The sequence below is a fragment of the Leptonotus elevatus genome, chromosome 14 (genome assembly GCF_054856555.1).
Source record: "Leptonotus elevatus isolate MCC_2025b chromosome 14, RoL_Lele_1.0, whole genome shotgun sequence".
In the NCBI taxonomy this organism is placed as follows: Eukaryota; Metazoa; Chordata; class Actinopteri; order Syngnathiformes; family Syngnathidae; genus Leptonotus; species Leptonotus elevatus.
In genome coordinates this window covers 4,351,188-4,378,747 of record NC_141252.1, presented here as the reverse complement: position 1 = coordinate 4,378,747, position 27,560 = coordinate 4,351,188, and the positions used below count along the sequence as shown (strand labels likewise).

Below are 27,560 nucleotides of genomic sequence, written 5' to 3'. Positions count from 1 at the left end.
TATGATACATGACTTATTTTATCACAACAAATGGTCATCAAAATAGTGAAATGTTAATGTCTTGTTTTATGATGATGCGTTCAATGCGCAAAACGAGGAAAGGCGGCTTTGTTTGTGTTGTACTAACATTTCATACGCACTGTAAATCAATGTACTCAATGGCCGGGGATTGAAACCGCAACCTCCCAGTCTCAGGGCAGACACTTTACCACTAGGCCACTGATCTGGTAGGAAGTAGGTAACGACCAATCATGGCTCACCTGTTTTCTGGGTTTGGCCGGCAAACTGAGCCATGATAGGCAACATTGGCATCTTGAAGCATTTGATCCAAAAGTAACATGCGGACGGAACAAAAAGGGTCCAAGGACTGACCCTTGAGGGACCCCATGTTTTCATGCCGTCAGACACGTGACATGACATCTCATGATTTATTGTGTGTATGAGTTGTTGATATTTTGATTCACGTATGTAGTCACAGGAGAGAAAAGTTTTCTTTGACTTGACCTTCAACCTTGACCTTTGCACCTTTGCGTGCACTTTGTGTCACGTTGTTGCTTGTCTGTAAGTCTGGCCCGGCTGCCGCGTCGCCGTCTTTCATTTTCCATTTGGCTGCCACGTCCGTCCCGACGCTCTTGGCAGCGGCAAACGTGTTGTTTGGTTCCGGCGGGAGTTCAAAGAGCTTCCATCTCTGCCGCCGCTAACGTCGCCGCGGGAATGCCGGCGTGTTAGTGCACGCCAGGATGAACACCGCCGCGCCAGTTATGGAAGTGAAGTACTTTTGAAAACAACGCTTGATCGCCATGCGTACATTTCTCTCTATTGAAATGGCATCACGACAAAAATGTAATATCGGAGCAGTACAGAAAAATAACTCGCGCAATGCTAACGCAACTTTAGCTGCATTTGAACAAAGGGAGTGACAAATTCTATAATACGTATTTCGAGGAGACGAATGGCTACTAGGTAGGGCTGAACAATGCTAGTAATCATGATTATTTTGTTATCATTAAATATGTTCAAATGTATTTGCAAGTACGTTCGAACGTACTTTTAGGCTAAATGCTAAAAACTATAGACTCACGCATGCGCATACCCCATAGCAGTATTGGGGAAAAATGGCGGAACAGAAATGATGCACTGCAGATAATGATGATAATAATAATAATCATGTCAAATAAACGTTTATTATTAAATTTGTGAAAGTATAATGTATGTAGGCCACCAAAAAAAGTGTTTTCTTTTGTGTGGCATTATGGGCAAAAAAATGCTAAGTTTTTAGCACTTAGCCTACAAGTACATTGGAACGTACTTGCAAATACGTTTGAACTTGCCCGGCAAAAATATTCACTCCACATTGGCAGTTCTGCATATAATCATTATTTCTGATTGACGCTGGCAGCGCTCCTGTTATTGTTGTCATGTTTGATGCTGATTGGACGGTTGGAGTCGCTGACTGGCGGCATGACGTCACACTTTCATGACGTTCAGGAAGGATGCAAACATTTCCTGCGTGTGTGAAAACAAAGTCCTGCTTTGCTCATGCACTCTTGCTTTTGCAGTGGCTGCAGACTCCAGCAGGGGGCAGTGTGTGCTACTTTGTGTGTCATTATCTGCGGTGTTTATTTAGTTGTGTTGTTGATTTTTATGAAGGTGTTAATCGCATGCATGTGTCGTGACGTTTGTCATTGTTGACATGGAACTCGTCTGGAAAAGTTAGAGGACACGCTTGCTCGGCATGTGCATGTGTGCGCGTGTGTGCTTCAGGACAATGGAAGGTGAAAGGTTGCGTGTGACCCCAAAAAAGGCGGCAAACATCGAAACTTGAAAAACAAGGATGGGCAAACAACTTAAATGCTGGAGGGGGCCACGAATTATTTTTATTTTTTTAAATAATTACATTAAATTATTGGATAATCTTTCAATTAACACTTCATTAGAATATTATGCCATTGCTATTGTTATTTTTAAAATATTGTATTTATATATATTTATGTATGATGATATAATATTTGTATTAATTTGATTATTTTTTAGTTACCCAGCAAGCTATTAACAGTTTGATTTATTTAATGACATTTGTGAATTTAATGTATTTATTTAATGGAAATATTTAATCTTTTTTTTTTATTAAAATAAAATGTATATAGTGATATTTTTAAGGATGATTATTTCTCTTATTTGAGGACCTTTTAATTCATGTAATGCTTTTTAAATAATTTAATGTATTTTCTTTTAATGACATTTCTCTATTTATTATTTAATGCTCTTTTTTCTTCAACTGATTGAATGGATTGTTTGTGATTTTCCAATCCAATCTAATCCACGATGACATTTTCATTGTTATTTTACAATTAATATTCATCGTGATCCGCGCACACGCACGCACGCACGTGCGCACACGCGATGATGTAGTGTGCGCGGGCAGCTGAGTAAGAAGAGCCAGCTGCTCCCCTCATCCGCATCTTCATCTTCATCTCCCCCCTCCTTCCTCCTCCTCCTCATCTTCATCCTTCTTCTGCTTCCAAGATGTCACTCAAACACGCATACACTCTGCTAATGAAGGTTGTTCCCCGGATTCTCCTTTTCTCTTCTTTTTCCTTCTGATTGATGAGTCAGCTCTGCGGACCGCCGTTTTTACCGTCACGCTACGTGGTCCGGGACGCTTGCTCGGAATTTGCCACGGCGTCCACGTTGGCATCCTAATGAGGGGAGCGCCGCGTCCCCCCCCCCCCCCCCCCCCACATGTGGCGCAAGGGCAAAAAGGACGGCAGCCGCAGCGCACGGCGGCCCGTCTGGACTGCTGATCAATTTCAAGTACTGTACGGCAGCGCCAGACTGTTTCCAATTTCAAGTCAATTGAAATGTCGTTACAAATATTTTTTCTTCTTCTCTTAACTGCGACGCTTTAGAGGTGCGCCACATTTTTCAGTAGAGATAGACCGATGCCGATTATTAGTTGCCAAGGAGGCCGATAACTAATATTTGAAGCCGATATTCATTTTCAGTAAAAAAAATAATAAAAGTGGGGGGGGTATTGGCGTCCACATTTTTTTTAAATACAAATGCCCATATCTTAAAACATGTTTATTAGACTTTTTTTTTTTTAAATCAGAGAATATTATTAATTTTATATTTCTTTTTTTTTTCTCAAATAAGAGAAATAATAATCCTTAAAAATAGCACTATATATATTTTATTTTAATTTAAAAAATGATTTTAAAAAATAAATAAATAATAATTTTATATTTCTACAAAAAAATGCAACAGTAAATATTTTTTTCCCAAATTTAAAAATACCCGAACTCTTAAACGTTCACGTCTTTGTTTAAATGTGGAACAAAAAAAATTCCCAGGGTCAGCAGCATCTCTTATAAAGTAAAAAATTAAAATGGTTTTAGATTTACCCTTTTATCGGCCGTCGGCTATTTAAAAACGCTGATACCGATATTCAATAGAAATGTTGTAATCTTCACATAATACAATTTTTGTGTTTGTGGTCCATGTTTGTTGTGGTCTTGATCAGGGTCACATGGCATCTCCGGAGGCGCGTATCCAAAAGTCTTGCCGCGCACCTTATTGCTTTCTAACGGTGTCGGTGATTCATCACAGCGGCTAACACACTCGCCGAGCGCCCCCGGCGTCCTCCGCGCACCCCGCCGCCGACCGCTTGCCGCCGGCGACTCTCCCGACCGACTAAAGCGTTATCAGCTCAGCCTGGCACAGGATATGAAGGCGGCGGGCGAGCGAGCGAGCGGGCAGGCGGGGGCTGACGCGCTGCCGTTGATGTTTTTAAGACGTGATAAAAGTAGATTGAAAGGCTAACTTGTGTGGCACATTAGCGCTCATGTGATCTTGATGTCAGCAGATGGAAAAGAAAAAACACTCACATGACTCCCGCATTCTTCCATTTGATGAACCCCCCCCCCCCCCTTCAACAACAAACACATCAAGTGTTTGTGTGATGTGGGGAAAAAAATGGTTGTTGTTACATTTCATATGTGATGTGACGGGAAGTTTGATGCATTGCATTCAGTAGGATTTTTGTTTTGGCCAACCTTAATCAACCAAACTATCTAGCTAGCTAACCAAGCACCTCCGCCCAGTCTGTCCAAACAGTCCAACAAACCCAAACAACACAATTAGTCAAATCAGTCTAACCAACCCAAGCAACTCACCAACAACTGGAGCAAATCCAGGTTGAGAAAGTAAAAACCCTGCCACAGTTTGGCTTTAGCCGCTGGCAAGTAGCCTAAACGAGCACCACCATGGGAGCTGGCTGGGGAGCTAACTAGCTAACTAGCAGCTGTGGCTAAAGCCAAACTGTGGCAGGGCTTTTACTTTCTGGACCCGGATTTGCCACCTCTGCTAACCAACCAAAACAGTCAGCCAGTACAACCAAACCAAACCAAACGTCTTAGGCATCCAATCCCCATTCAACAGGTTCAACCATTCTTCCAGGTAACCAGCTTTGTTAATCCAATCTGTTCAACAATCCAACTAGTCCAACCTAACCTGTCTAACTAACAAACCTCTCAAGTCTGACCAATCCAATTAACCAAGCCAACCTGTCCAACGTAACTTGTCGAACCAATCCCAACCAACTGACTCAAACAAGCACAAACCCGACAAACTTACCATCTAACCCAAGTCACTAACCAACCTTTTCAGCCAACCTGTCCAACCAGTCTGACCCAATCAACTTAGCATCTAACCAAACTGAAATCATTCAGCCAGACCTAACCAACCCAATCATCTTACCCATCCAACTACATCCAATAAGCCTAACCACTCCAACTAACCACCCCAACTAGTGTAGCCCATCCAACCCAAACATTTAACCAACCAGTCCAACTAACCTAGTCAGTCCAGCTAACCAAGCTATCAGATAGTACAACCCAACCTGTTTTAACCTTTTTTTCCCCTAGAGTGCCTCATTAACTCCTTCAAATCCAAAAACGTGTAAATACGTATTTTAAGATTTTGTCCTTCACTCCCAAAGATGTATTTATACGTTTTTTATGCTAAAGCATACAGAAGGCTTCGATGCAGCCTCTGACCTGAAGAGGTAGCTTAAAACAATTGTAGTTATTCTGAAAAACGGCCAGCAGGTAGCAGAAGAGTATAAGAGATCAACCAGGGCTATGTTGCAAAAAAACACTATTTTTGACAGTGTTTTTATATTGATGAAATTTATGCTAATTACAGCAAAACGGAAACGGATACAAATATACTTTTTTCCCCGATGAAAGAAGATACTCTAATCTTTCTTTTTTGGTAGGTTCCATGTTTTGATAGCAATAGAACAGATTATTCTGTTTCCCTTGCAAAATCAAAAAAAACCAGTTGGGAGCGAAGGGGGTTGCTTCAGTGAAAATGGCCGCGAGTGAATGTCTTAAGTAGTGAAGGTCAGTTGATATTTGTGAAAACGCGGCTGACCCAGAACGACACCAGACGGAGGCTGATCGAACCGGCAACTTGAGACGCACTTAAAAGCGTCCAAATCGTCTCCAGGAGCTTCCTGGATTGTTGACCGACATTAAGAACGGGGCATGAAGTAGACAGTGAGGGTCCACTTAACCACAGCAGGTCCTGACAGGCCGTGTCACGGACCCAAACCTGACCACGCGCACCCACCCGATGCCGTCCAAGTCCATTTCCGTTTGCGTTTCCATCGCCGTTTGGAACTTGTGTCCAAATATTGAAATTTTCTCGAGCGGTTTTGCGGAATAGCATTAGCCGCAACGCTAACGTTTTGATGGGATTCTTCACGGAGGCAGATGCGCCCGCCGGCCTTGTTGTGGCTGTGAAACAAGCGGCGTGAAAAGCTTGGCAGGAGGTCAACTCGGGACGTCGTCGTCGCCGGCTGACACTTTCCACGCTTCTTTTAGCGGCTGGCGCTTGCGGCGCTAAACGCCTTGCACGAGTACAGGGAGTCGTTTTCGGCCACTGCGGCTCCCAGCGCGAGATGACGTCAGCCATTTTGTTGATGACACCTTCAAACGGTAAAACCAAAAAACGCAAGTGCACACAAACGTACTCCACCGTTGTACGTTTGAATCCGGATGTCGTTAGATGTCATTCAAAAAAAGAGTTTATGACTTATTTTATTTGATTTTTTTAGGACTTTGTATTAGCGGGGACGTGAATGTTATCTCTATTGTTTTCTTGTTGAACAAATCCAGTTTGGGGCCAAAAAATCGAGACCTTTTCCTTGAATTAATTTTTTTCCTAGTGACTATTATTTATTTTATTGGTTAAAAACAAACAAACACTTTTTTGAATTATGAGTTTTCTCATCAATGAAAATTGGACTTGATTCTTGAAAAATGTGCCGTTTTATTCTTCTAAGATTACAACTGTTTTTAACTCATTCGCTCTCAGCCATTTTCGCTGAAGCAACCCCCTTCACTCCCGGCTTATTTACTGGATTTTGCAAGGCCCACAGAATATTGTGTTCGTTTGCTATAAAAACATGGAACCTACCAAAAGAAAGATTAAAGCCTTCTTTCATCAGGAAAAAAGCATATTTCTATCTGTTTCCGTTTTGCAGCAATTAGCATTAGAATATAGCTAAGTTTCATCATTATTCACAAATCTGTTTAAAAATGTGAGTAAAAGAGCTTTCTTTTCCAACATAGGTGGTTGATCTCCTTTGCTCTGCTGCCAACTGCTGGCCGTTTTTGTAATAACTACCATTTCTTCAACTGTTCTTTGCAGTTGAAAAACTGCATCAACGCCTTCTGTATGCTCTAGCATTAAAAAAATAAAAAAAAACATTAAAATACGTATAAATGCGTCTTTGGGACACAAATTAGCAAATTAGTTAAACACAACAACTTTCTTTTTCTGACATCTCATAAGATTTCTACTCTTTTGACTCAAAATAAAATTCAGATTTTATACATCTAAGATTACTACTTTTTTGTTTAAAAAAACAACTTTATTTTCTGGAAAAAAAATCTGACTTTTGCTTGTAAGATGACCATTTTATTCAATAAAAAAAAAGACTTCATTTGTGTGAAAATGCCACTTTATTCTTGTAAAATTTCTAAAAATCCAAAATTACTTGGTTGAAAAAAATCTGATAATTGTAATTATCAGATTATTTTTTTCTTAGAAAAATCTGAAATTTTGCTTTTTCTCATTAAATTGCATCTTTTTATTCTGTAAAGTGACTTTATTTTTTTAAACTCTTTTCTTGTCAAAATATGATATTCTTGTTTTTGTCTTTTTTCCTTTCCTTTTTTTTATGATATGATTTCATTCTTGTGAATAATCCTTTTCTTTTTTCCCACCTCAAAATTAGTCAGGCTATTCTCATTTTTTTTCTAGAAAAACCTGATTATTAAAATGTATTTTTTTCTCCTTGAAATGACTTCATACTGTTAAAAATGGACATAATGCTTTCGTAAGATGACCACCGGTTTTCCTTGAAAACCATGACTTGATTTTTTACCATTTTATAAATGTTTTCCCTTTTCATCTTCAACTGTTTTTAACGCAGACTTGATGTTTTGTTGCGCTTTCAAATGTTTGCTTAACACATTTGCGTTGCAACGAGCGCGGGGGCGGTGTCAAGAGCGGGCCAAACGAGCGCTCGCAGGTAGCGCATGCGGCTGACGCGTTCCGACACGCGGCTAGCTAACGCTAACGCGGTGACGCACGGGCCCCGGCGGCGCTAAACGGTCCAAAATGCAAAGCGGGGCCGGCGGCCGTTTTCTATATGCAGACGTATGCAAATGAGCGACCTTTGGCAAGCAGGCGTCCGCGTCGGCGTCCGGGAGGGGAATCAACACTCGGGTGGCAAAGCTTCACCTCCGCATGCTCCAAATGATCCGAAATATGCACACGTGGCCCCAAATTTGTTGAGAAATGACAGGAAACATTTGGAAAAAACAAACTGAACTACGATTTGTGAACGACGCATACCAGGTGGAAATCGCTTTGACTTTGCTGATGATTACTTTGTTTGATTTGTTTTCTTTTAAGTGATTTAGCTTGAATCGTTTGGGCTTTACAAAGCTTTTACATGTTGTTGGGTTAGTATTAATATATTCATATCTATTATATACATATATATTAGGGGTGTCGGGTGATTACATTTTTTAATCGCATGACTTCAATAGTTAACTCATAATTAATCGCACATTTGATACCTGTTCTAAATGTACAATAAAATATATATATTTTAAGTTTTCATATATATATATATCTCCTTAAATGCGCATTCGTCGATGTAGTTGTTGTACCTAATAAAGCGGCCGCACAAAGCAGGCCACCTGTCACGGCGGCGGCGCGGAACCCTCCAAGGCGGCGCACTTGCCAACGCGGGATGCCCGAGCCTGCGTGCCTGTCGCTTCACGTTGCCCAGATGCATTGGCGCGCATGTGTGTGCGTGTGCGCGCGCGCCTCCTTGAACAAACATCCCTCACGCTCCGATACCTCCTCCAAGGTGAGCTGAGGCTTGTTGTTCACTCTCAGCATGATCGATAATGATCATTTTAAGCAGATGAAGGTCATGATGTCAAGCAATAAGCGTCATCGTCCTGACCTCACACTTGTCTTAAATCAACGCTCAGGAGAACGAAGACCTCCACCAAGGCTCACCATTGACATTAACACCAAATTCAGTACAACAAATGTCGCCATATTAAAAGAAAATGTTGATCAACTCGAACTTGCTTTGATTTAAGTTTGATTTCCTTTTTAGGATTAGCTGCAATGATTTTATAAACATTTTTATGAATAAAGTTTTTTTGAATGAAGTTGTGATATACAGTAGAGCACCACTACCACCTACTGTAGTGGATGTGCAATTAAACTTTATTCTTATACAGGCCCCCCCCCCCCCAAAAAAAAAATAATAAACCATGTTCCCCAGGTCACATAATCGCTTAAAATAAAAATAATACATTTTCTCAGATTCCTGTAGTCCTCCATGGAATCGGGCTGATTATCTTTGTGATATTTGCTTTTACTTTGGAAAAAAAGATGATAAATAATGTTGTCAATTTTCTGACGGACCAACTCAGTTTCTAAATTCTAATCGATTCATGTCCTTTTGAAATATTGTTCTTCAATGAAGGGATGACTTCTTTTTTTTTTATCCGATTCATCGGTTAATCAAATTTGAATAGATTCCTAAAATAATTATCCATTTGAATCCCTAATGACTTATTGTTGTAAAAATGACTTGATTCTCAAATATTGTGGCTTGTTAACTTAAAAAACAACAACAAAAAACAAGCAACGCTGGCGGAAAGGACCAGCAGCGAAGGCATTGATAGGGCGTAGGCACTAGGACCTGGCGAGCGTCTTGTCAGTGGCGGGCGTCTGTCTGGGCTGAGTCACTGAGCGCGCCGCGCGCGCGCGCGCGTCAGTCGGAGCTGAGCGAACGAGAAGGTGATGTCGCGCGCGGGAGGAGAAGAGAAACGGCACCATGATGGGTTGACTGTGGGCCGGTGGGGGGGGGAGGCGGAGGGAGGGAAGGCGGTCGGTCGGTCGCTCCGTCGGAAAGAGGAGGCGCACTTTCACGCCACGCGCTCAACCATGGAGACCAACAAAGTTCTTCATTTCGTGCCGTTGGGTAAGTCAACGCGGCGCCTCCTTCATGGGGGAGAACCTTGGGGTTCCCTTCCTAGAGAGAAACCCCCCTCCTACCCCTTCCCTCCTATTCTGCCCCCCCCCTTACCTTTTTTTTAACCTCACATTTTTAGCGCACTTCCACACCAGATGTTTGTTGTTTTCGCTCCATTTGTGCAACTGACTCATGTTTGACTTTCCAACACACACACATGCACACACGCATGCACACATTTTTGTTACCCCCCCCCTGTCTTGTTGTCATAACTCGTCTTGTGTGTCTTGATGTTGTGTTTGTGTGGATGTGTTTTGTGTGTGTTGAAATTTGTGTTGTGTGTAAGTGTGTGTATTGAGGTGTGTGTGTGTGTGTGTGTGTGTGTGTTGTGTGTGTGTGTCCACCGAGAGTCAATTTAGAGGTGCGATGCGTCTGCCTCCTCACTTCGGTTTTGTCTGGCAAGCCACCACCAAAGCTAGTTTGTGCGCGCGCGTGTGTGTGTGGTGTGGTGTGTGTGTGTGTGGTGTGTGTGTGTGAGAGGATTACGAGTGCGTGCGCACCTGCGGGATAATATGACAGAATATTAGCCCGCGTGTGTGGCTCATTTGCATATTATTTGCTAATGGCGAGCGCCAACACGTTAGCTTCAAAACGCTTCAAACCGCGCATCTCAGACGTTCTCGTTAGCATTAGCGTTAGCATTAGCGTTAGCGCTAACCCAACGGGCCCGCATTTGGGTCTTGACCTCCAGTCCCCTTGAGCTCGGCCGCGTCGTTAGGAACGCCTGAAAAGTCGGAACGTAGGGAGGAAGTCGTCGTTTTCATCGAACCTGTGAGGATGCACGGTGTTGAACATGCGTAACGGGTCATACAAGTGATAAGTGGTAAGATGTAAATTTTTACTTACAATTGTTTTTTATATATATATATATTTTTTTTATTTTATTGGTTTATTGTTGTTTTTTCTTTTTCCTTTTTTCCTTTTATTTATTTGTTATTATATTGTTTTAATTAAGTTTAAAAATATATATATATTTTGTATTTATTTTATTAATTATTTTTATTATTATTTTAGTGTTTTAAATGATGTTTGTTAGTTTTTTTATTTTTGTATAAAAAATGTGTTTTTAATAAAATGTCAATTTTACGCTCTCATCCAATGACACCCACGTCACTCACCAAGCCGGGCTCCGCCTTTTCAAGCCGTAAAAAAGTCACAGATAGTGCCAAGTGAGGGTGGCGACTCCAAGTGGACAAAAGACGTTACTGTTTGTCAAATCATTCGCCGCCCATCAAGTTAACGGGACACGTCAAACGCAAACACGTGGCGTTCATACCGCACGCAAGGTCACCGAACGCTCTGTCAAGGTCACTGCTAGTAAACACACGCACGCATCTACACACGTGCCATATTTCCACTTTGTTTTTATACTTTGAATACGTCATCAATATGTATGTTATAGTATATGGATATAAATATGATAGCACCACCTGCTGGTGAGTCGTGACACGACGTCACACACATTGTCACCTGTCGAGCACACACGTCAGCGTCTGTACAGTGTGTGCGTGTGCGTGTGCGTGTGTGTTATGGCCATACTCGAATGGATGTGTGTGCGTGTGCATACGAACCTTGTGCGCCGCTTTCATGTCCCCGTCGCTTTATTTTTGTGCGTATATTTGCATGTGTGTGTGTGTACTGTATAATAATTTGGTTGTGTGCGCGCGTGTCAACGTGACACTGATCTCTGATCAGTATTCACCGCTGGCAACGCTTCTCACACACTGCAAGCCGGGCGAGCAGCCATCTGTGCGCGCGTACACACACACACACACACACACACACACACACACACACACACACACACACATCACATGCAAATATTGCACACGAAATATAAAGAGACGAGACAAGAAAGCGGCACACATACACACACATCCATGAAATTGCATCATCAGAAAGAGGGGGAAAAACACACCACACACACACACGCACCACACTTTCAGTACGGACGTGCGCTCAAGTTTTTGTGGTTAAACAATGACCAATTTGGACAGTTGACATCGTTGAAGTTAAAACCGACGAGTGTCTTAATGTTTTTACATTTATGGACAAACAACAGTTAGCGTATTTTAAAAATTGTATAGCACTAAAAAAAAAAAACGATGTTTTGGTTTTTTCAGTCCAGAATCGAGCCGCCGACGCAAATGTCAAAAAGTTTTGTGGGAAAGTGTGAGGGTTGACTAAATTGCAGAAAAGTTGAAGCAATTGGCGGAAATTTGTTGCGGAAATTGCGCTAGGAGTTGCGATTGCCGACGTTGCCTTAAAAAATAAAATTCTAATAGTGCACCTTCATTGAAGTTAAAGCTGGGTGTCCTATTGTTATTACATTTTACTCTTAAACAATGGCTAACTTTTTTTACCACTATGACAGTTGAAGAATATAATAATAATATAATTAAACTGCACTATAACTTTGTCATTATAGTTAAGCCCAAGTGTCTAATTGTTATTACATTTTACTATAAACAGTGGTTAACTAATTTTTATGCTGTATGACAGTTAAGAATGGTAATAGGTGTGAAGTGCAATTCAATTGGAGAGTAATTAAACTCTTCACTACAACTTAGTCATTATAGTAAAGACTAGGTGTCTTATTGTTATACATCTGACTATAAACAGTGATTAACTCATTGAACACTTATGACAGTGAACAATGTTTTAAAAAAACTATTTAAATTTTGCACTATACCTTTGTCATTCTAGTTTAGACTGAGTGTCTTATTGTTATTCCAATTGACCTCAAACTGTGCTAACTTCCACATGTATGATAGTTAAGAATGTTAAACTAAGACGTGTGAAGCGTAAGTGTAACTTAAATGAAATTCACACTGTACTTTTGTTATTAAAGTTAAGACTTATTGTTATTACATTTGACTATATACAATGGCTAACTCATTTTTACACTGACAGTGAATAATCTAAAAAAAAAGAGATGCGTAAAGCACAAGTCTAATGTAATTAAACTGCACTATAACTGTTAAGCCTGAATTTCTTATTGTTATGACATTTTACTATAAACAGTGGTGAATTAATTTTTATGCTTGAGGTGTGACGTGCAATTCAAACGTACAGTAATTAAACGTTGCACTGCAACGTAGTCATCATAGTACTGGGTGTCTTATTGTTATTACATTTGACTGTAAACGGTGCTTAACTCATTTTTATGCTTGTATTAAAAATGTGACTTAGAACATTGCCTGTGCTGCTAATAAAGGTTTTATGTGACCCGACACAAGTGTGCTTACAGGCTTGTGTGTGTGTGTGTGTGTGTGTGTGTTTGTGCAAGCCAAGGCGAGGGAATTCCTGCTAATTGCTCACACATTCTCTTCTTGCCTCACTTCAATTAAATCCAGGCGCCAGCAGCGTCTTCTTGCCTCTGTTGCGATTTTCTCTCTCTCTCTCTCTCTCTCTCTCTCTCTCTCTCTCTCTCTCTCTCTCTCTCTCTCTCTCTCTCTCTCTCTCTCCTCTCTCTCTCTCTCTCTCTCTCTCTCTCTCTCTCTCTCTCTTTCTCTCTCTCTCTCTCTCTCTCTCTCTCCACCACCACCACGCAGCACAAAACCCTACCAGCACAAAACCCTACCCGCTCCCCCGCTTGCCGCTTTTCATTTGTGCCGCGCCGCCTTCCTTCCCGTGAGGAGAAAAAAATGTCGCATGTTGTCATGTGCGGTGCACGTTGCACGGAACGTGCACGTTGCACGGAACGTGCACGCGCGTGTGTGCGCAGTGTACAAGATGTAACTTTGGGTGTGCAAAAGAAAAGCGAAAACGCGGAGAAGAAAAAGCACAGCGAGGAAGTGGGACGGCCGCGCAACTTTTGCAAAAAACGAAATTCGAAACAAGATGAGACGTCAAATCAAAGCTGAAATGTGCGCGTGTATGGCAACATTTTTCTTCCTTGTGAAAGCACAATAAGGTTCTTTGGACTTGTTTTGCTAATTATGAGGAAGTTCAGCTCATCTTCTCGAGTGATGTCACATCAGCAGCTCAGTTTTAGTATAAAAATATGACCCCCCCCCCACCCCACCCCACCCCCGGGCTTTCTTGTGGCTGTTGAAAGAAGAAAAATACGAAGGCTATACAGCACATCGCGACAAGTTATTATGGTAAAATGAAATTCAGTTGTAACTTTAATGATGACAAGCTCAAAAACAGAAAACCACTGTTTCTAGTCAACTGTGATAACAATAGGGCACTCAGTTTTACTAATGATGAAGGCGTAATGTAAAGGTGATTCACATCGCACTCGTGGCTCACATTTGGAATCTTCTTTGACCGTTTAAGCTGTCATACAAGTTCAAAAAGAAGAAAAACTGTTTTTACAGTCAAACGTAATAACAATAGGACACTATGTTTTTCTTACAGGCTGAAAAAGTAATACATTAACGCAGACGTACATCTTCGCGTTAGCTGCAAGGCTGTCGAACAATCAATGACACTTTGGCGGGAACAAAAGTTTTTTTCTTCCTTTTTTCCCCTTCTGCTCGTCGGCGGTGAATCACGGCACTTCAAGGTTGTTGGGATGGAAACATCCATCAAATAATACGGCGCTCACCCAGTGCTCAAATCTAACCGCAGCTCTCCGCTTCCACTTGTTGTTGTTGTCAAGTAAAACAGTAGGTAGCCACGCTAAGCTGGTCAAAACAACAGGAGGGAGCCGCTTAACCGGAAAAATGCCGGCCTCAAAAGCATCTGGGTGCGAAACTGGTGAGAAATGTGTCCCGGTCGTTGCCGTGGCAACCGCACAGCCGTCGACGTCTTTTGTTTGCACGTGCGCTAATTCGCAATTGTGTCGCGTGTCATTGAAAAATGTAGAAAAGGGGAATGCTGTGAATGCTTGAGGGATTTCTTAAATTACATCATGTGCGTCAAGAAAGGTTCAATTCACAATATAGGAAAAAAACGTTTAAATACACCCTCGTCATGTTTTAATAGTATTTGGCGCTTGTGTTTTTTTAAGGTCTTTAAACACACTTTTAAAATAATACAAACACATTTACTGTGAGAGCAAGAGCAACGAGTAACACAAAAACATTACAAACAGTGGAGCAATCCCTTTGTGGGTTTACAGTAAACAAACCATGTTTTTTTTTGTTTTTTTACAAACGTATCAATTTATTGTCTCACAACATAAATGACGCCCAAATATATACATCTGCAGGCGCAAAAAGCATGCTTGACATGAAACCTTCAGCAAAAAACGAGGGTGAGCTGCAATGCTGCACTTCCTGTTTTCAATCTTCTTCTTTAGTCAAACGTACAGTGGCTAAGTAATGTGCCACCATCTAGTGGTCAACAGTGGAATTACACTCCAATGAAATGAAACTTAGTTAGGAACTGTATTTTTTATTTTTTTTAAGTTTCGATAACGTGGTAGCGAACCCGCATTAGAGGGCGGATTTCCTGTACATGTCATTTCTGTGCAAAACTGAACTTAAACCAGATCTCCGCTTACGCTTGACACATTTTCCCTCCACTAAACTTTTTTTTGTGTCATCCTGCAGATGAACAAACCAACGGCTATGATCGCGATCGTCATTGCTAATGAATACCTCTCAAAAAGAAACACTGTTAACAATATTGACATGGAAATGTGTACTGAAAGTCGTTGTACCTAATATTTTGTCCCGTCATTGAAACCTGTGCACCATTTGCGCAGTGTGAGCCCTGCGTTCTTTTTGTTCATACCTTCAACACCTGACTCCACATGCCAGCACATTTCCCCACATGTGCAGCTCGTGCATGTAGTTAGCGTGTTAGCGCTCTCACATTGCCGGAGGCTAAAACGTGGCTTCCCCACTTAAACGGGCAAAAATGCAAGTGCACTCTGGACGGGGGGGGGGACTCCCTCTCTTCAAGCGCGCCCGCAGGCTCTGCCTCCACCCCCCCACCCCCCCACAAAAAAAAATCTCGTAGACACCCTAATAAACTCAGCTCTCCCTCGTAAAGATTTGTGGTAGAAACCTGTTTTTGATGTTTGTTTCGTCTCCAGCTGACTGCTGTAAACGCCTCCAGTTCAAGTTGTATGCTGCAACCTTACTTTGCGGTTGAAGATTTATTTCTGCGCCAAAGGGGACGTTCTATATAATTTTACGCTGTGTTCAGTTTGGAAAAGTAGCTGAGATATGCAGCACAACATATAGACATGTGTTTTAGAGAGCCACTTTCACACAAAAGATCCGCCTGTCGTACCAAAGCTGCGTGAAAGTTCACGTCGCGACACTGTATGCTGCGTTCAATGATGCCAGTGTGAGGTCTAAAAATAATCGTCGTATGCAATGGCTTTCGACCCAACAGGGTTGGAGAAGAAGTTGAGTGTCTGCTGTTAAGTTCCACACCCCGGTCCCGGTTTTTCACTGTTCCTTTTCACACAGCCACAGTCCTGAATCTGATACTACCTGTGGGCGATTCAGAGTTGCGGCAGTGATCTGATCTTTATTTCGTCTGCGCCATTTCCTGGCCGAATGGAAGATGTCATTTGTCTTCTTAAAAAATGCTTTTACTTACTTAGTGGGTTTTTATTAAAGACAATACAGCACATTGAGCCCCCCCCCCCATCCCAAAAAGCACTTGGGCTGTAATTATTCCAAAATATAACCTGCCACTCGTTTTTTTAGGCATTCGTCATCACCGAACAGTCTTCCTGTGATTTTTCTTTCTTAAGACAAAAAAAAGTTGTGCTTAACCTTGACTGGTTTCGGCGACGACTGCCGGCTTCCTCAGAAGGCAGTCATGCACTAAACATGCCCAGAAGAAGACAGAAACAGGAAGTTATTGACGTGATGTAGCTAACAGTTAGCTTTACTCATGGAATAATGTTGAAGCATCGTCTGTAAGTGAGTTTTAAGACCCGATTGTAGATGATGTGAACTAAATGGTTTATTTACCTGATGGTGGTAATCACTAGCGTGCGATTGCTGATCGCGATTGCTAACCGTTTAGGCTAGGCTAATTTTGTTGGTGTTATTTATATACATATAATATTCAAATAAATTTGAGTTTGGGGTAGGGGGCCACAACTTGATTATTTAATGTAATGAATAATCGATTTGAAAAGATTTGCTAGTGACAGCACTAAGCCCAACCGTACACTGTATGCTCCACGCTAGCAGTTGGTTAATGGCAGCTGCGCAACACCCCCCACCCTCCTTCCCCAAGTTCAATCAACCAATCAGGACTCATGAGCACAGCCCTCCCCCTTGTGTTCCGGTAAGCTAGACAACGAGCATCCGGTCTTGTTCGTACTTAAGGTAGTCACTGATGTAACCTCGCGGACCACCAACCGTTTTTGTGCGTGAAGAAGGGGATTGCACGAACTCCCAGCGTACATAGAGAAGTTCCGGAATTGGTTCCCGCGGTGTGAAAGTACCGTCTGTCGGTGAGGTCTGGCTATCCATTATCCAGCTAATGACCATCATGATCGTTTTGTGATGGCGCAATGATGGCGCAATTGCTGTGTGGTCGCGATTTTGCAGCGTATTTATATCGTAGCCGCACTAAGCGTCTTGTTGCCGTTTGGTTTCTATTATGATGCTAATAATGATGACGACGATGATGTTATCGCAACGTAACGCGTCACCATCTCGGTCACGTGACTGACGTCTTCTTTCTTTCTTCCGGCAGAGGCGCCTCCCTGTGGCATGTCCAAGAATGGGTACTACTTTCAGGAAATGGGTGAGTTTGGACCGGAACTTTCTCGCGTACGCTACACCAACATGCTAAGCCAACGTAACAGACACAAAGCAAATGTAACAACAAAGACGGATGACACTGTTAGCCACAGAGACTAAATATGTCATGACGAAAGGCTATGAAATGACACGCTACAACTAAAATGCTAACAAAATGTAAAGGAAGTTAATTAGGTGACCTGCTATCGCTAAAGCTTGATGGCAAGGTTCTAGAAGTAACCAGCTAGTGCTAACAATGCTAACAAAACGTGCTGGAGAGCAATGATGTGACCTGCAAGTGCTAAAAATGCTAACGGTGTGTCTTGGTGTCCTCAGAGCAGAGGGAGGTGGAGCCGGACGAGGAGCACGAGGGCCCAGAGGAGGTCCAGGACTCGCCCATCACCTCTGCAGACGACGTCCATCTTTACGACAACCAGGTCACCCCTGGACCAGGTCAAAAATGCTAACATCATAATGACCGCCGACTCAGAGATGCTAACAGTTGTGCTGATGTTAAATGACTTAGAGACGGACTGAATTGAGTCATTTGGGGATGCAAACACATTTTTAGATGCTTACGCCGTTCAAAATGCTAACACTATTAACAGATGATAAACTTGCTTAATCACCTACTGATGCTAACACACTGAAAGATGCTTAGTCAGAGACAAACATATTTCGAGACGCTAACTCACATGTACGTCCGAACACTCTCAAAGACGATAACGCACTCAGGAAGGCCAACTCAGTCGTTCAGACGTGTCAACATATATTAGAATGCTAACTCATTTGGTAATAGTAACACCACGAGAGATGCTAAATGCTAACATGCTTCAGATGCTCGCGCTCAGTGTGATCCAAGGAGGTGTTTCTTTGTGTAATCCTGATGCGTTACATCCAAATTTAGAACATTTGGCCTTGGCGAAGCGCTTTAAAGTTGTTTGGACTGCTTGTCGTCATCTTCTGATTGACGCTAGTAAAATTAGCAGGACTATGTGGGTCAGCATCTGAAGTGTGCCTTTTTTGTGTGCAAATATACTGTAACTGTAGAAAAATTAAACACACACACACACAGCGTTAATTACGTTAAACGCTAATGCTAAACGAGGCTCAGTGTCATCCGTCTTGAAAAATAAATAAATTAAAACAACTTTTGACATCCTTCCCGCGGTGTTGCTGCACTGTTTCCATGGCGATGGGATGGCAGGTGTTGAGGGCTTCTCGGCTGCAGGTGCACACCATTTGGACCCGGGAAGCCCCCCGCTCTCCCGGGTCAGCAATTGCCACGGCAACGGTCCCAGGTGCACCCGGAGAGCGACAGACGCCCGCCAGCTTCAAATGTGACGATATGCTGTTGGATAAAATAAGAAAAATGACGCACGCAGCTCAAAAACGAGGCACTGAGCACTGATAGCGTTCGGAGTCGATTTTCCGTCATTCACAAGCTTCAAATTTGCGATCATTTTTGTTTCTGGCATTTCAAAAATATTTACACAAGTGTAAAAGATTGTCCCTGTGACTTCTCGTCCTCGCCACAATAACCAAAGTCATGATTGTGCAGTGTTGCATCTGCGCTGTGGTGCCAATGCAATCAGTGCAAGACTCTGTGCTCTTTTTCTTATTAAAGAAAAAAATCGAAGGTGTGTGTTTTCGTAAGGCTGGAACAGATTAATGTCATTCTCATTGATTTCAGCAGGAAAAGATTATTTGTGATGGGTCATGTGACCTCTGGGGATTTGTAAAGGCCGCCTCCCCTAATCCATGATGGTCATAACCCCCTTGTGGATTTTTTGTTACCTTTCTGCTGCCCCTCGTTTTTTTTTTCCTTCCCCATGTCGACCTTTCCGACGCCGACGTGCGCGGCGTCTGCTGGGTGTTTAACTGCGGGCGAGCTAACGCTACATCACATGTCCAAGATTGATGGCGGCACGTCAAAGGCAGGACGTGAGGACGCGTGTAGTTAAACCTCATCGCCGTCAAATATTATTGACTCATCATTTTGTCAAATATGATTGAGTCGTCATTCTTGCGTCGTTTGCTTGAGCGCAGATTTATTGTTTACCCAAAGGTCGACGCGTGAATAAATCTCCCGCTTTTCCTTTTGAACGGGACAAAGTCGACTGACTTAATATTCCTTTTCATCATGTAAAATGTCCGGCGAACTATGATAGGATTGCTTTCGTCTCCTTATTTGATGCGTTTGTTCAGTCACTAGACAGCTCCATATATGGAGTTAGTATGAACAGTAGATACGTTATTACATAGAGTTAGTATTTTGTCAATAATTTGTTCTTATAGCATTAGTATGAGCTATTATGTCAGTATTTATGATATAGTTCAGGTAAATGTATGGCAGTATGTCAGTTCATATATAGAGTTAATATTGTATTATATCAATAGTTAGTTCTTATATGGAGTTAATAATGTAATTAGTTCTTATTTAGAGTCAGCTTAAGTGTATGACAACGATGATTCTATGTCTATAGTATGTTAGTATGTTAGTCAGTAGATCTCATACAATCAATAGATATTAGTAGCAGCATACTTTGGTGCTTATTTGTTCTTATATAGAGTTAATAATGTAAGTGTATTATGGCCGTAATTGGTTTCTGTAAAGAGTTGGTATGAGGCCCTACAGTAGATCAAGTTAGCATAACCGTATTATAGCATTAGTTAGTTCTTGTAGAGTTAGTGCAACATTAAGTTCAATCTCCTATGTAGGAAGTCAGTATAAGTTTTATTATATCAAAAGTTATTTTAAATTATTATAAGTGTATTGTGTGCCTGTATTGTCATTATCGAAGTGATTTTTAACATATGTCAGAAGTCAGTGCTTCTATAGAGTTAGTATGTGTTATGTCAATAGTCCATCCAGAGAGTTAGTAGAGGCAGTTGTTCGTGAGGAGTAAGTAGAAGTGTATTGTGTCACTTGTCAATTCTTATAGAATTAGTCCATTAACTCATTTGCTCCCCAAAACGTACAAATATGTTCTATTTTAAAAGTTTTCAGTGTCCCAAAGACGTATTTACACGTGTTTTATGCTAGAGCATACAGAAGGCTTTGAGGCAGCCTCTCAACTGCAGGGAACGGGTGAAGACTTGGTAAGAACGACTAGCAGGTGGCAGCAGAGTATAAGAGATCACCCAGGGCCATGTTGCAAACAAGATCATTTATCCACAGTTCTAAACTGATTTGTGAATAATGATGAAACTTAATTATAATTATAGCAAAATGGAAACAAATAGAAATATATATTTTTTCCTGAAGAAAGAAGAAACTAATCTTTCTTTTGGTTGGTTCCATGTTTTTATAGCAATAGAACACAATATTCTGTGGTCCGTGCAACATCAGTCAAAATCCAGTAAAACAGCCGGGAGCGAAGGGGGTTGTTTCAGTGAAAATGGCTGCCAGTCAATGAGTTAACGTAGTAGTAAGCTATTATACTGCATCAGTATTGTGTCAACAGTCAGTAGTGTGTAATGTCAAAAATTACTTTCTTATATAAAGTGAGATTCATATTATGTCATTGTTCTTATGAAGACTTAGTATGAAGTTGGAGTTAGTATAAATGTGGGATTTTTTGATGACCATCCATCGTCGTGATTGTTAAAAAAAAGAAAAAAGAAAGAAAGAAGGATTACTTAACATCAGCAGAGGCGTGTCGCTAATCGTCTTCTTTTATGGATGTAAAAATGATCTTCTTAGCATGGCTGCCTGACAGCAATTAGAGCGCGGTGTCGGCCAGCCGGTCCACGTGCACCCCTGCCCCCCCCACCCAACCCCCCACCCCCCACCCCCAAACATCCAGGTCACGCAGCAGAGGCGACGTCTTCCTTAAGCTCCCATTGATTCCCCGACAGGCCACGGAGGAAAGCCCGCGCAAAAGCTAATAACGTTGTCCCCCGCGCTAGACGCTAAGCGCCGTTATATAACGCCATGAAAGGTTTTCCCCCCGTCGTCGGATTTTTTTTTTCTTTTTGTCTTCTATCGCCGCAGAGCTCGGAATCACGTGCAGATTAAAAGCGTTATCGGAGAAGCAGCCTCGCGTCTCAACGATCCCTCCTCGCCTTCTTCGCTTTTCAGAGGAAAAGTTCTCCTCCTCGTCTTCACTTCACTAACCGGATTTGCTTTAATTGGCGTTATTTTTGTGGTCCTGCTTGCTGAGGAAAGTCCTCTCGAGCAGCAGTTGCAGGCATGATGGAAAGTCTTGACCCATTCACCTGAGCTATTTTTATACTTCGCCTCTTGTCTCATTTGCCTTTTCAAATAAAATAGCATAATAGATAAAGAAAATATCGGGGTTATAAAAAAACTAATATTTTGTTCCCAAAATTTGGAAAGATCATCTGAATATTGTTTAAAATATTTTTATTTTTGAATGTAAAAAAAAAATAAAAAATCAACATTTGAGAAATGGCGGCCCGAGGGCTACATGGAACCCCGACTACACTCTGATAAATAAATAAATCATTTTCTTTTTTCCCCCCCATATTTTTTCCAAACCCCAAAAATTCTTCAAAAAAACGCTAATAAAAATTAATTATATTTTCCACAAAACTGGGCAAGTTTTTTTTTTGTATGTATCGTAAACTACAAAACAAAAAAATTAACTACTAACTATGCCCGACCACACACTGATGGGCCCCTTGATTAATTAAAAATAAATAAATCATAATTGTATTTTAAATTTTTTCCAAATCCCCAAAATTCTTTAAAACATTTTAATAAAAATGATTATGTTTTCCACAAAAAATAGAACAAAATGTTTAAAAAAATGTATCGTAAAATACCCCCCAAATCCATCCATCCATTTTCATAACCGCTTATCTTCACTAGGGTCGTGGGGGTGCTGGAGCCTATCCCAGCTGGCTTCGGGCAGTAGGCGGGGTACACCCCGAACTGGTTGCCAGCCAATCCCGGCACACACAGACGAACAACCATACGTACTCACAATCACCGCTGGGGACAATTTTGGAGTGTTCAATTAACCTGCCGTGCATGTCTTTGGAATGTGGGAGGAAACCGGAGCCCCTGGAGAAAACCCACGCAAGCACAGGGAGAACATGCTTACTCTACCCTGGAAGGCCGAAGCCCGGACTCGATCTCACGTACTCTGCACTGGACCCGGACGTGCTACCAGTCAGCCACCGACCCCAAAATATATTTTTTTAAATACTGAAAAAAAGATCTACAATTATGCAAATCTGCAGGTGCCAAACTGCAAGTATGGATGAGTCGACTGTATTTTTAAGTGGTAATATCACCACTTAACACTAGGTGGCAGACATAGCTTGCACCGGGTCTTCTACTGCTCTTTTACTTCCTTCTCATACAATGGACTATTCTGTATTGTTACCGTGCAGTCCATTCGTTTGAAAATGTTGCTCTAAATGAAAAGAAGGAAGATAAATTTTGTCCTAAACATTATTTATTTCTTTTTGACTGGACTTATCAAGGGAACAGGATTTCATTACTAAATAATGCCAGAAAATCAAACATTAGGTCAGAAAATGGCAGTTAATCAGTTTTTAAAGTCAGGCTGTTAATTAAATCGGCCCAGGTCATAAATGTGCAAATCGCACCTCACCTCATCACACCTCACTGACCGTCAGCAACAACTCACGTGAATTTGCTGTTGTCTTGTTTTTCCTTCCCAACGTGACAAGGTAGGCTAAAAGTGCGTGACGGTTAACATCCTCTCTAATTGTGGTTTGTTTTGCTTCCCGTGCAGAGAGCGACGACTCCGGCTGCGTGCTGCTCAACACGTCCAGGAGGGTAAGCCTCAAATGACTTCATTATTAAAAGGGTTATAACCAGCTAGCTGGCATAGCGCTCGTTAGCGGCAAGGCGCTAAAGGGAGCAAACGGTAAGATGAAAAGCGCACAGAAGGACTGTCATCATCATCATCATCAGTTTTTGAAAAAGAAAAGAAAGTTGAGCCGCACAACCTTCCGCACGTTTGTGAACGTGATCCTGACAAGCCAGACGCTCTGCTGTCGCACTCGATATGTTCTCATGTAGCTCTTATATAAAGAGATATTTTCTGACAACACGTCTTTTCTATTAACTAGCTTGAAAACTGAGCTTAGTTTGTCGCCATTTAAGCGCACGTTGTCTTCAAATGAGCATGTTTAATGTTTGCCTGCATATCCTCAGTGCAGCAGCTCCGTTTGTTGTATACACTGCTTTTAATCGCAAGACATTGTTATCCCCCCCCCCCCCCCCCGAAAAATACGCACAGTTGACGAGAGCCCAAAATAGCCGCCCTCCCGCGTCTCCAGACACGCAAACAAACACAGTGTGACAATGCGGTGTGTCACGATGTCTTCCATAAAGATGTCCTTTGATGTTTTACAAAGAGCAGCGGGGGCTTCCACCCGTCTTCGGGATTTTTGTCAATCCCTCGATCAATTCTCCGGGGGTTAGCTGTGGTGGTTGGGTGGTGGGCGGCGGGAGCGCGGGTTGGAATGTCTACGCTCTGTATCGAACCGCAATCATCTGGCTGTCCATTCAAGCGTCTCTTGAAAGATTCTGAGGCTCCCTTTTGACTTTTTGGTGGCAAAGTACTGAGTAAAGGATAGGGAGGGACATGAATACATTTCTATTTTTAACGAATTACCAAACATTTCTAAAAACATTTCCTTACTATTTCACGATGGAGCATTATGTTTAGAATTTTTGCAAAAAAAGCAAATACAAAATGTTGCCTGAATACGTAGTCGTTTCACTGTGACCCCCAACCCTAACAAAGAGGAAATTTGAACACTGCTAACTGTTAGCATGTTAACGTTTAGCACTCTAACAAACGAACGTGGGCCCACATTATTAATGCCATAACATCTTATGCCTCACTTGACACGTGCTATTGTGCTACTGAGTACTTCAAGGTGACAAATGCTAACAGTTTATATAGCAAGATAGCAAAAACAAAGACAAAAATCGAATACGATTTTATATCATGCGCTGTAGTCACGTATGATTTGAAATGAGAATTGACAAAATTCCAACATGCTAACGGCTGGTCTGTTAACATGTAGCATGCTAACATCTAAAATGCTAACAAGCCTTATTAGCCTCCGTAATGTTAATCCCGGAAAACCTTGCTGACTATATCAAATGCTAAGAGTTGTAGAAACTCGCTCAGCTAACAATGCTAATGCGGTTTGCGTGATGATTGCTACCATGCTACCAGGTGCTAACAATAACGCCAACGTGTGTGTGGCACAGTACGTGAAGCTGATGAACTTCGAGGAGGAGATCCGTGCCCACCGCGACCTGGACGGCTTCCTCGCTCGGGCCAGCATCCTACTGGATGAGACGGCGGCGTCTCTGGACGACGTCCTGAAGAGAATGCTGAGACACGTTGGACAGGACGACAACGCCCCAGAGCCAGGGTGCAACTTTGAGGACATCATGAGTTTGCTCTTCACTGACGCCGGCGCGCAGGAAGTCAACGGTGAGTACGATTGATATCGCAAATGTCGACAACTCATTGAAACTATCTGGAATGTCCCACTCTAAACACTAGAACTAGCTGAAAACATTTTCAATTATTGGAAGCTATGTGAAAATTGTGTACAATGATGTGCTATGTACAAATACAAATATATAAAACTATCTACAATTACCTGAAACTATTTGAAGTTATCTGCAAGTGTCTCAAACTATCTTCAATTTTTTCAAAGTCTCTATCGGCTAACTCATCGTCTGCAAATCTGTTCAGCCTTGACGATGACATTCACATTTATAAATTAATTGACACACAAACTCTGCGTTGCGTCTTGTTGACAAGAAGCAGATTTGATGACTGGCGCTGCTGGCCAAGGTTCGCCAAGGTGACGGCCGCCTGTCATGTTGCGGCATGCGCGGCGTCTAGTGGGACCGCCGGGTGGGCGGCGGGCGACCCTGGGCCCACGCCGTTGACACCTGGGCCAGGTGATAATTGAATGGTGTCAGCTATCGCTAGCTGAGCCCCTCGAAGGTCTCTTCAACATGGCAGCCGGCCGCCACTCCAGCCAGCACTTGCCGCCGCCTCATTCCTGTGAGGAGAGGCTCTTCACGCGCACAACAATTATAGACTTTTATAGAAATTGCATTTTAGTGAGTCATTATATCGATGGGAGCTTGCTTTAATTATTTTTCCTGGCCATGTAATGACTTGTTACAAGGCAGAATTTGTGGAGTAGCATTTGTACATAGCAGCTAAAGGTAAGCGGCATTTCTAGAAATATTTTATTAAAAAGATAAAAAGTATGAAAAATTACCATAAATGTTTTTTCCCTATCTTTTGACCATTTGTTGCTCGGCCATGCCCATATTTAGTCATTAAATCACAAACAACTGTATGAAAAAATGGCGCTCGGATGCTCTTCCCTTGTAAGGTGATCACTTGTTGCTAGGCAGAATTTGTGAGGCACTGAATTTTGTGCCTCTGAACCCACTTAATTGTCATAACATCATTACAATGTAAGCACCAGTGGGAGTTCTGATGCTTTTATTGCAAGTCATGTGACCACTTATTACCAGGCGGAATATGTGAGCATAATTATGTGTGCCCCCAGGCCAATATTTTTTTATTAAAACACTAAAAAGTATGAACCAATGTTGTTCAACTATCACCATGTGACTACCTGTTGATAGGCAGAATTTGTAGGGGAACAAACCTTTGTGACCCATAAACCCATTTGTAGTCATTACGTCACTAAAAAGTAAGAGCAAAAGGGAGGACTGACATTCTCTTTTCTTATAAGGTGATCACTTGTTGCTGGGCAGAATTTGTGGGGCACAGACTTTTGTGCCCCACAAATTCCCATAAAGCCCATAAATTGTCTCTGAATCACTAAAAAGGAAGAACGAGAAAAAGAGAGAAAAGTTGTTTTTTTTTTCAGTGTAGCGCCATCTGCTGGACACTATTATACAAAATCTCCAGTAGTGTAGAAATACGAGCGCTGTCACATATTGAAGGTCAGTGTAACTGGAGATATTTAAGTAGGACTTTCCTTTGCGCAACTTTTTAATGGGGGAGGAGACGCACTGGAGTAACCTTCTCGTTAGCTCCGCGTTGGCGGGGGAGACTTTTTAATTCGGCCCCAAAAACTCAAGCAGCTTTTCCTTCCGAGGAAACATCTTAGCAGCAGCAAAAACAACAATCATGGCCGACGCCAGCAAGCCAGGAGCTAATTAGCAGCGGCGGCGGCACTGCAGATGTGATGTAACGATTTGTCAGTTATGCAAGCAAACATGCCACCGATTCGCATTCGGGGAGAATAACATGGCGCATTACAGACATTTCTGATTGGAAAATATAGCCAATTAGCAACAACATTGCTGCTGATGCTTCCTGGTCACCTGTTGCCGGGCAGATGCAGCGGCGATTATTAGCTTGTGTTTTCTTGATCATGTGATTACTTTACGCTAGGCGGAGTTCATGGGGCACAATCGTGTGTGCCCACAGACTTATTATCTGTTGTTAAACCACCAAAAATTAGCCTCAAAATTAGTTTATGATTTTTTTCTTCTGGTCACATGACCACTTGTTGTTAAGTAGAATTTATGGAGTGCAATCATAGCTCATATTTCGTCCTAAAAAACGTAATAATGGAGCTTGGAATAGAAAAAAAAAAGTTGATTTTTACCTTGGTCATGTGAAAACTTGTTGCCAGGCAGAATTTGTGGGGCACTGTTCTAACCACAAAAGAGCGAAAGTTCATTCTTTGACCTGTGACTTTTTTGTCTTTCTCCTCTTTCTTCTTCCTTTGTTTTGCACGCAGACAGTTTTGTTTTCTTTGACGACGGTAAGCCAACACGAGAGCAAAAATGTCATGTATCATTTTGTCCCGCCCGTGTCCCCATCATCGTCTGTCACGTCGCCGTTCCACCCGTGATTGCTCGTGATCGCGCCCATCCGCCTGGACCTTCCTCACATCGCCGTTGGCCAAATGGCTCCTTTGTTGTCAAGATGTTGTTGAAAATGTAATGTGGCCGTTTATGAGCAAAATTGAAAAATAGGAAATAAATCACTAATTTGTTTGCCAGGTGCTACTTCCTGGTTCGTGGAGCATGACGTAAGATGCGAACATATGTTCTTAGAGTTAGCATGACATGTAGCATCTTATTTAACTTTTTTTTTTCTTTTCTTTTTAGTTTACAAGCTGCTTTGTTGCTCTTGGAGAATAACGTAAAATGTTTTCACAGGAGAATGTTTTATAATTGCGCGTTATTGTGTTTGTCATTTGTGTCGTATGTCAGTTAG

General features: G+C 41.9%; 1 protein-coding gene across 7 annotated transcripts in view; it reads left to right on the top strand.

The window, feature by feature from the left end:
• slc4a11 (solute carrier family 4 member 11) overlaps positions 1–27,560 on the top strand; it is a 56,294-nt gene that overhangs the window by 547 nt on the left and 28,187 nt on the right. The window contains exons 1-6 of one of the 7 annotated variants that reach the window (XM_086094867.1): positions 9,398–9,586; positions 17,261–17,311; positions 17,644–17,760; positions 23,040–23,083; positions 24,536–24,764; positions 27,079–27,102. In XM_086094867.1, coding sequence (XP_085950993.1) covers positions 9,406–9,586; positions 17,261–17,311; positions 17,644–17,760; positions 23,040–23,083; positions 24,536–24,764; positions 27,079–27,102 — 646 coding nt within the window. In that variant the 5' untranslated portion in view covers positions 9,398–9,405. Of the gene's footprint in view, positions 1–9,397; positions 9,587–17,257; positions 17,312–17,643; positions 17,761–23,039; positions 23,084–24,535; positions 24,765–27,078; positions 27,103–27,560 lie in introns of those variants that run through there. The other 6 variants (XM_086094873.1, XM_086094866.1, XM_086094872.1 and 3 more) reach the window with 6 other exon arrangements.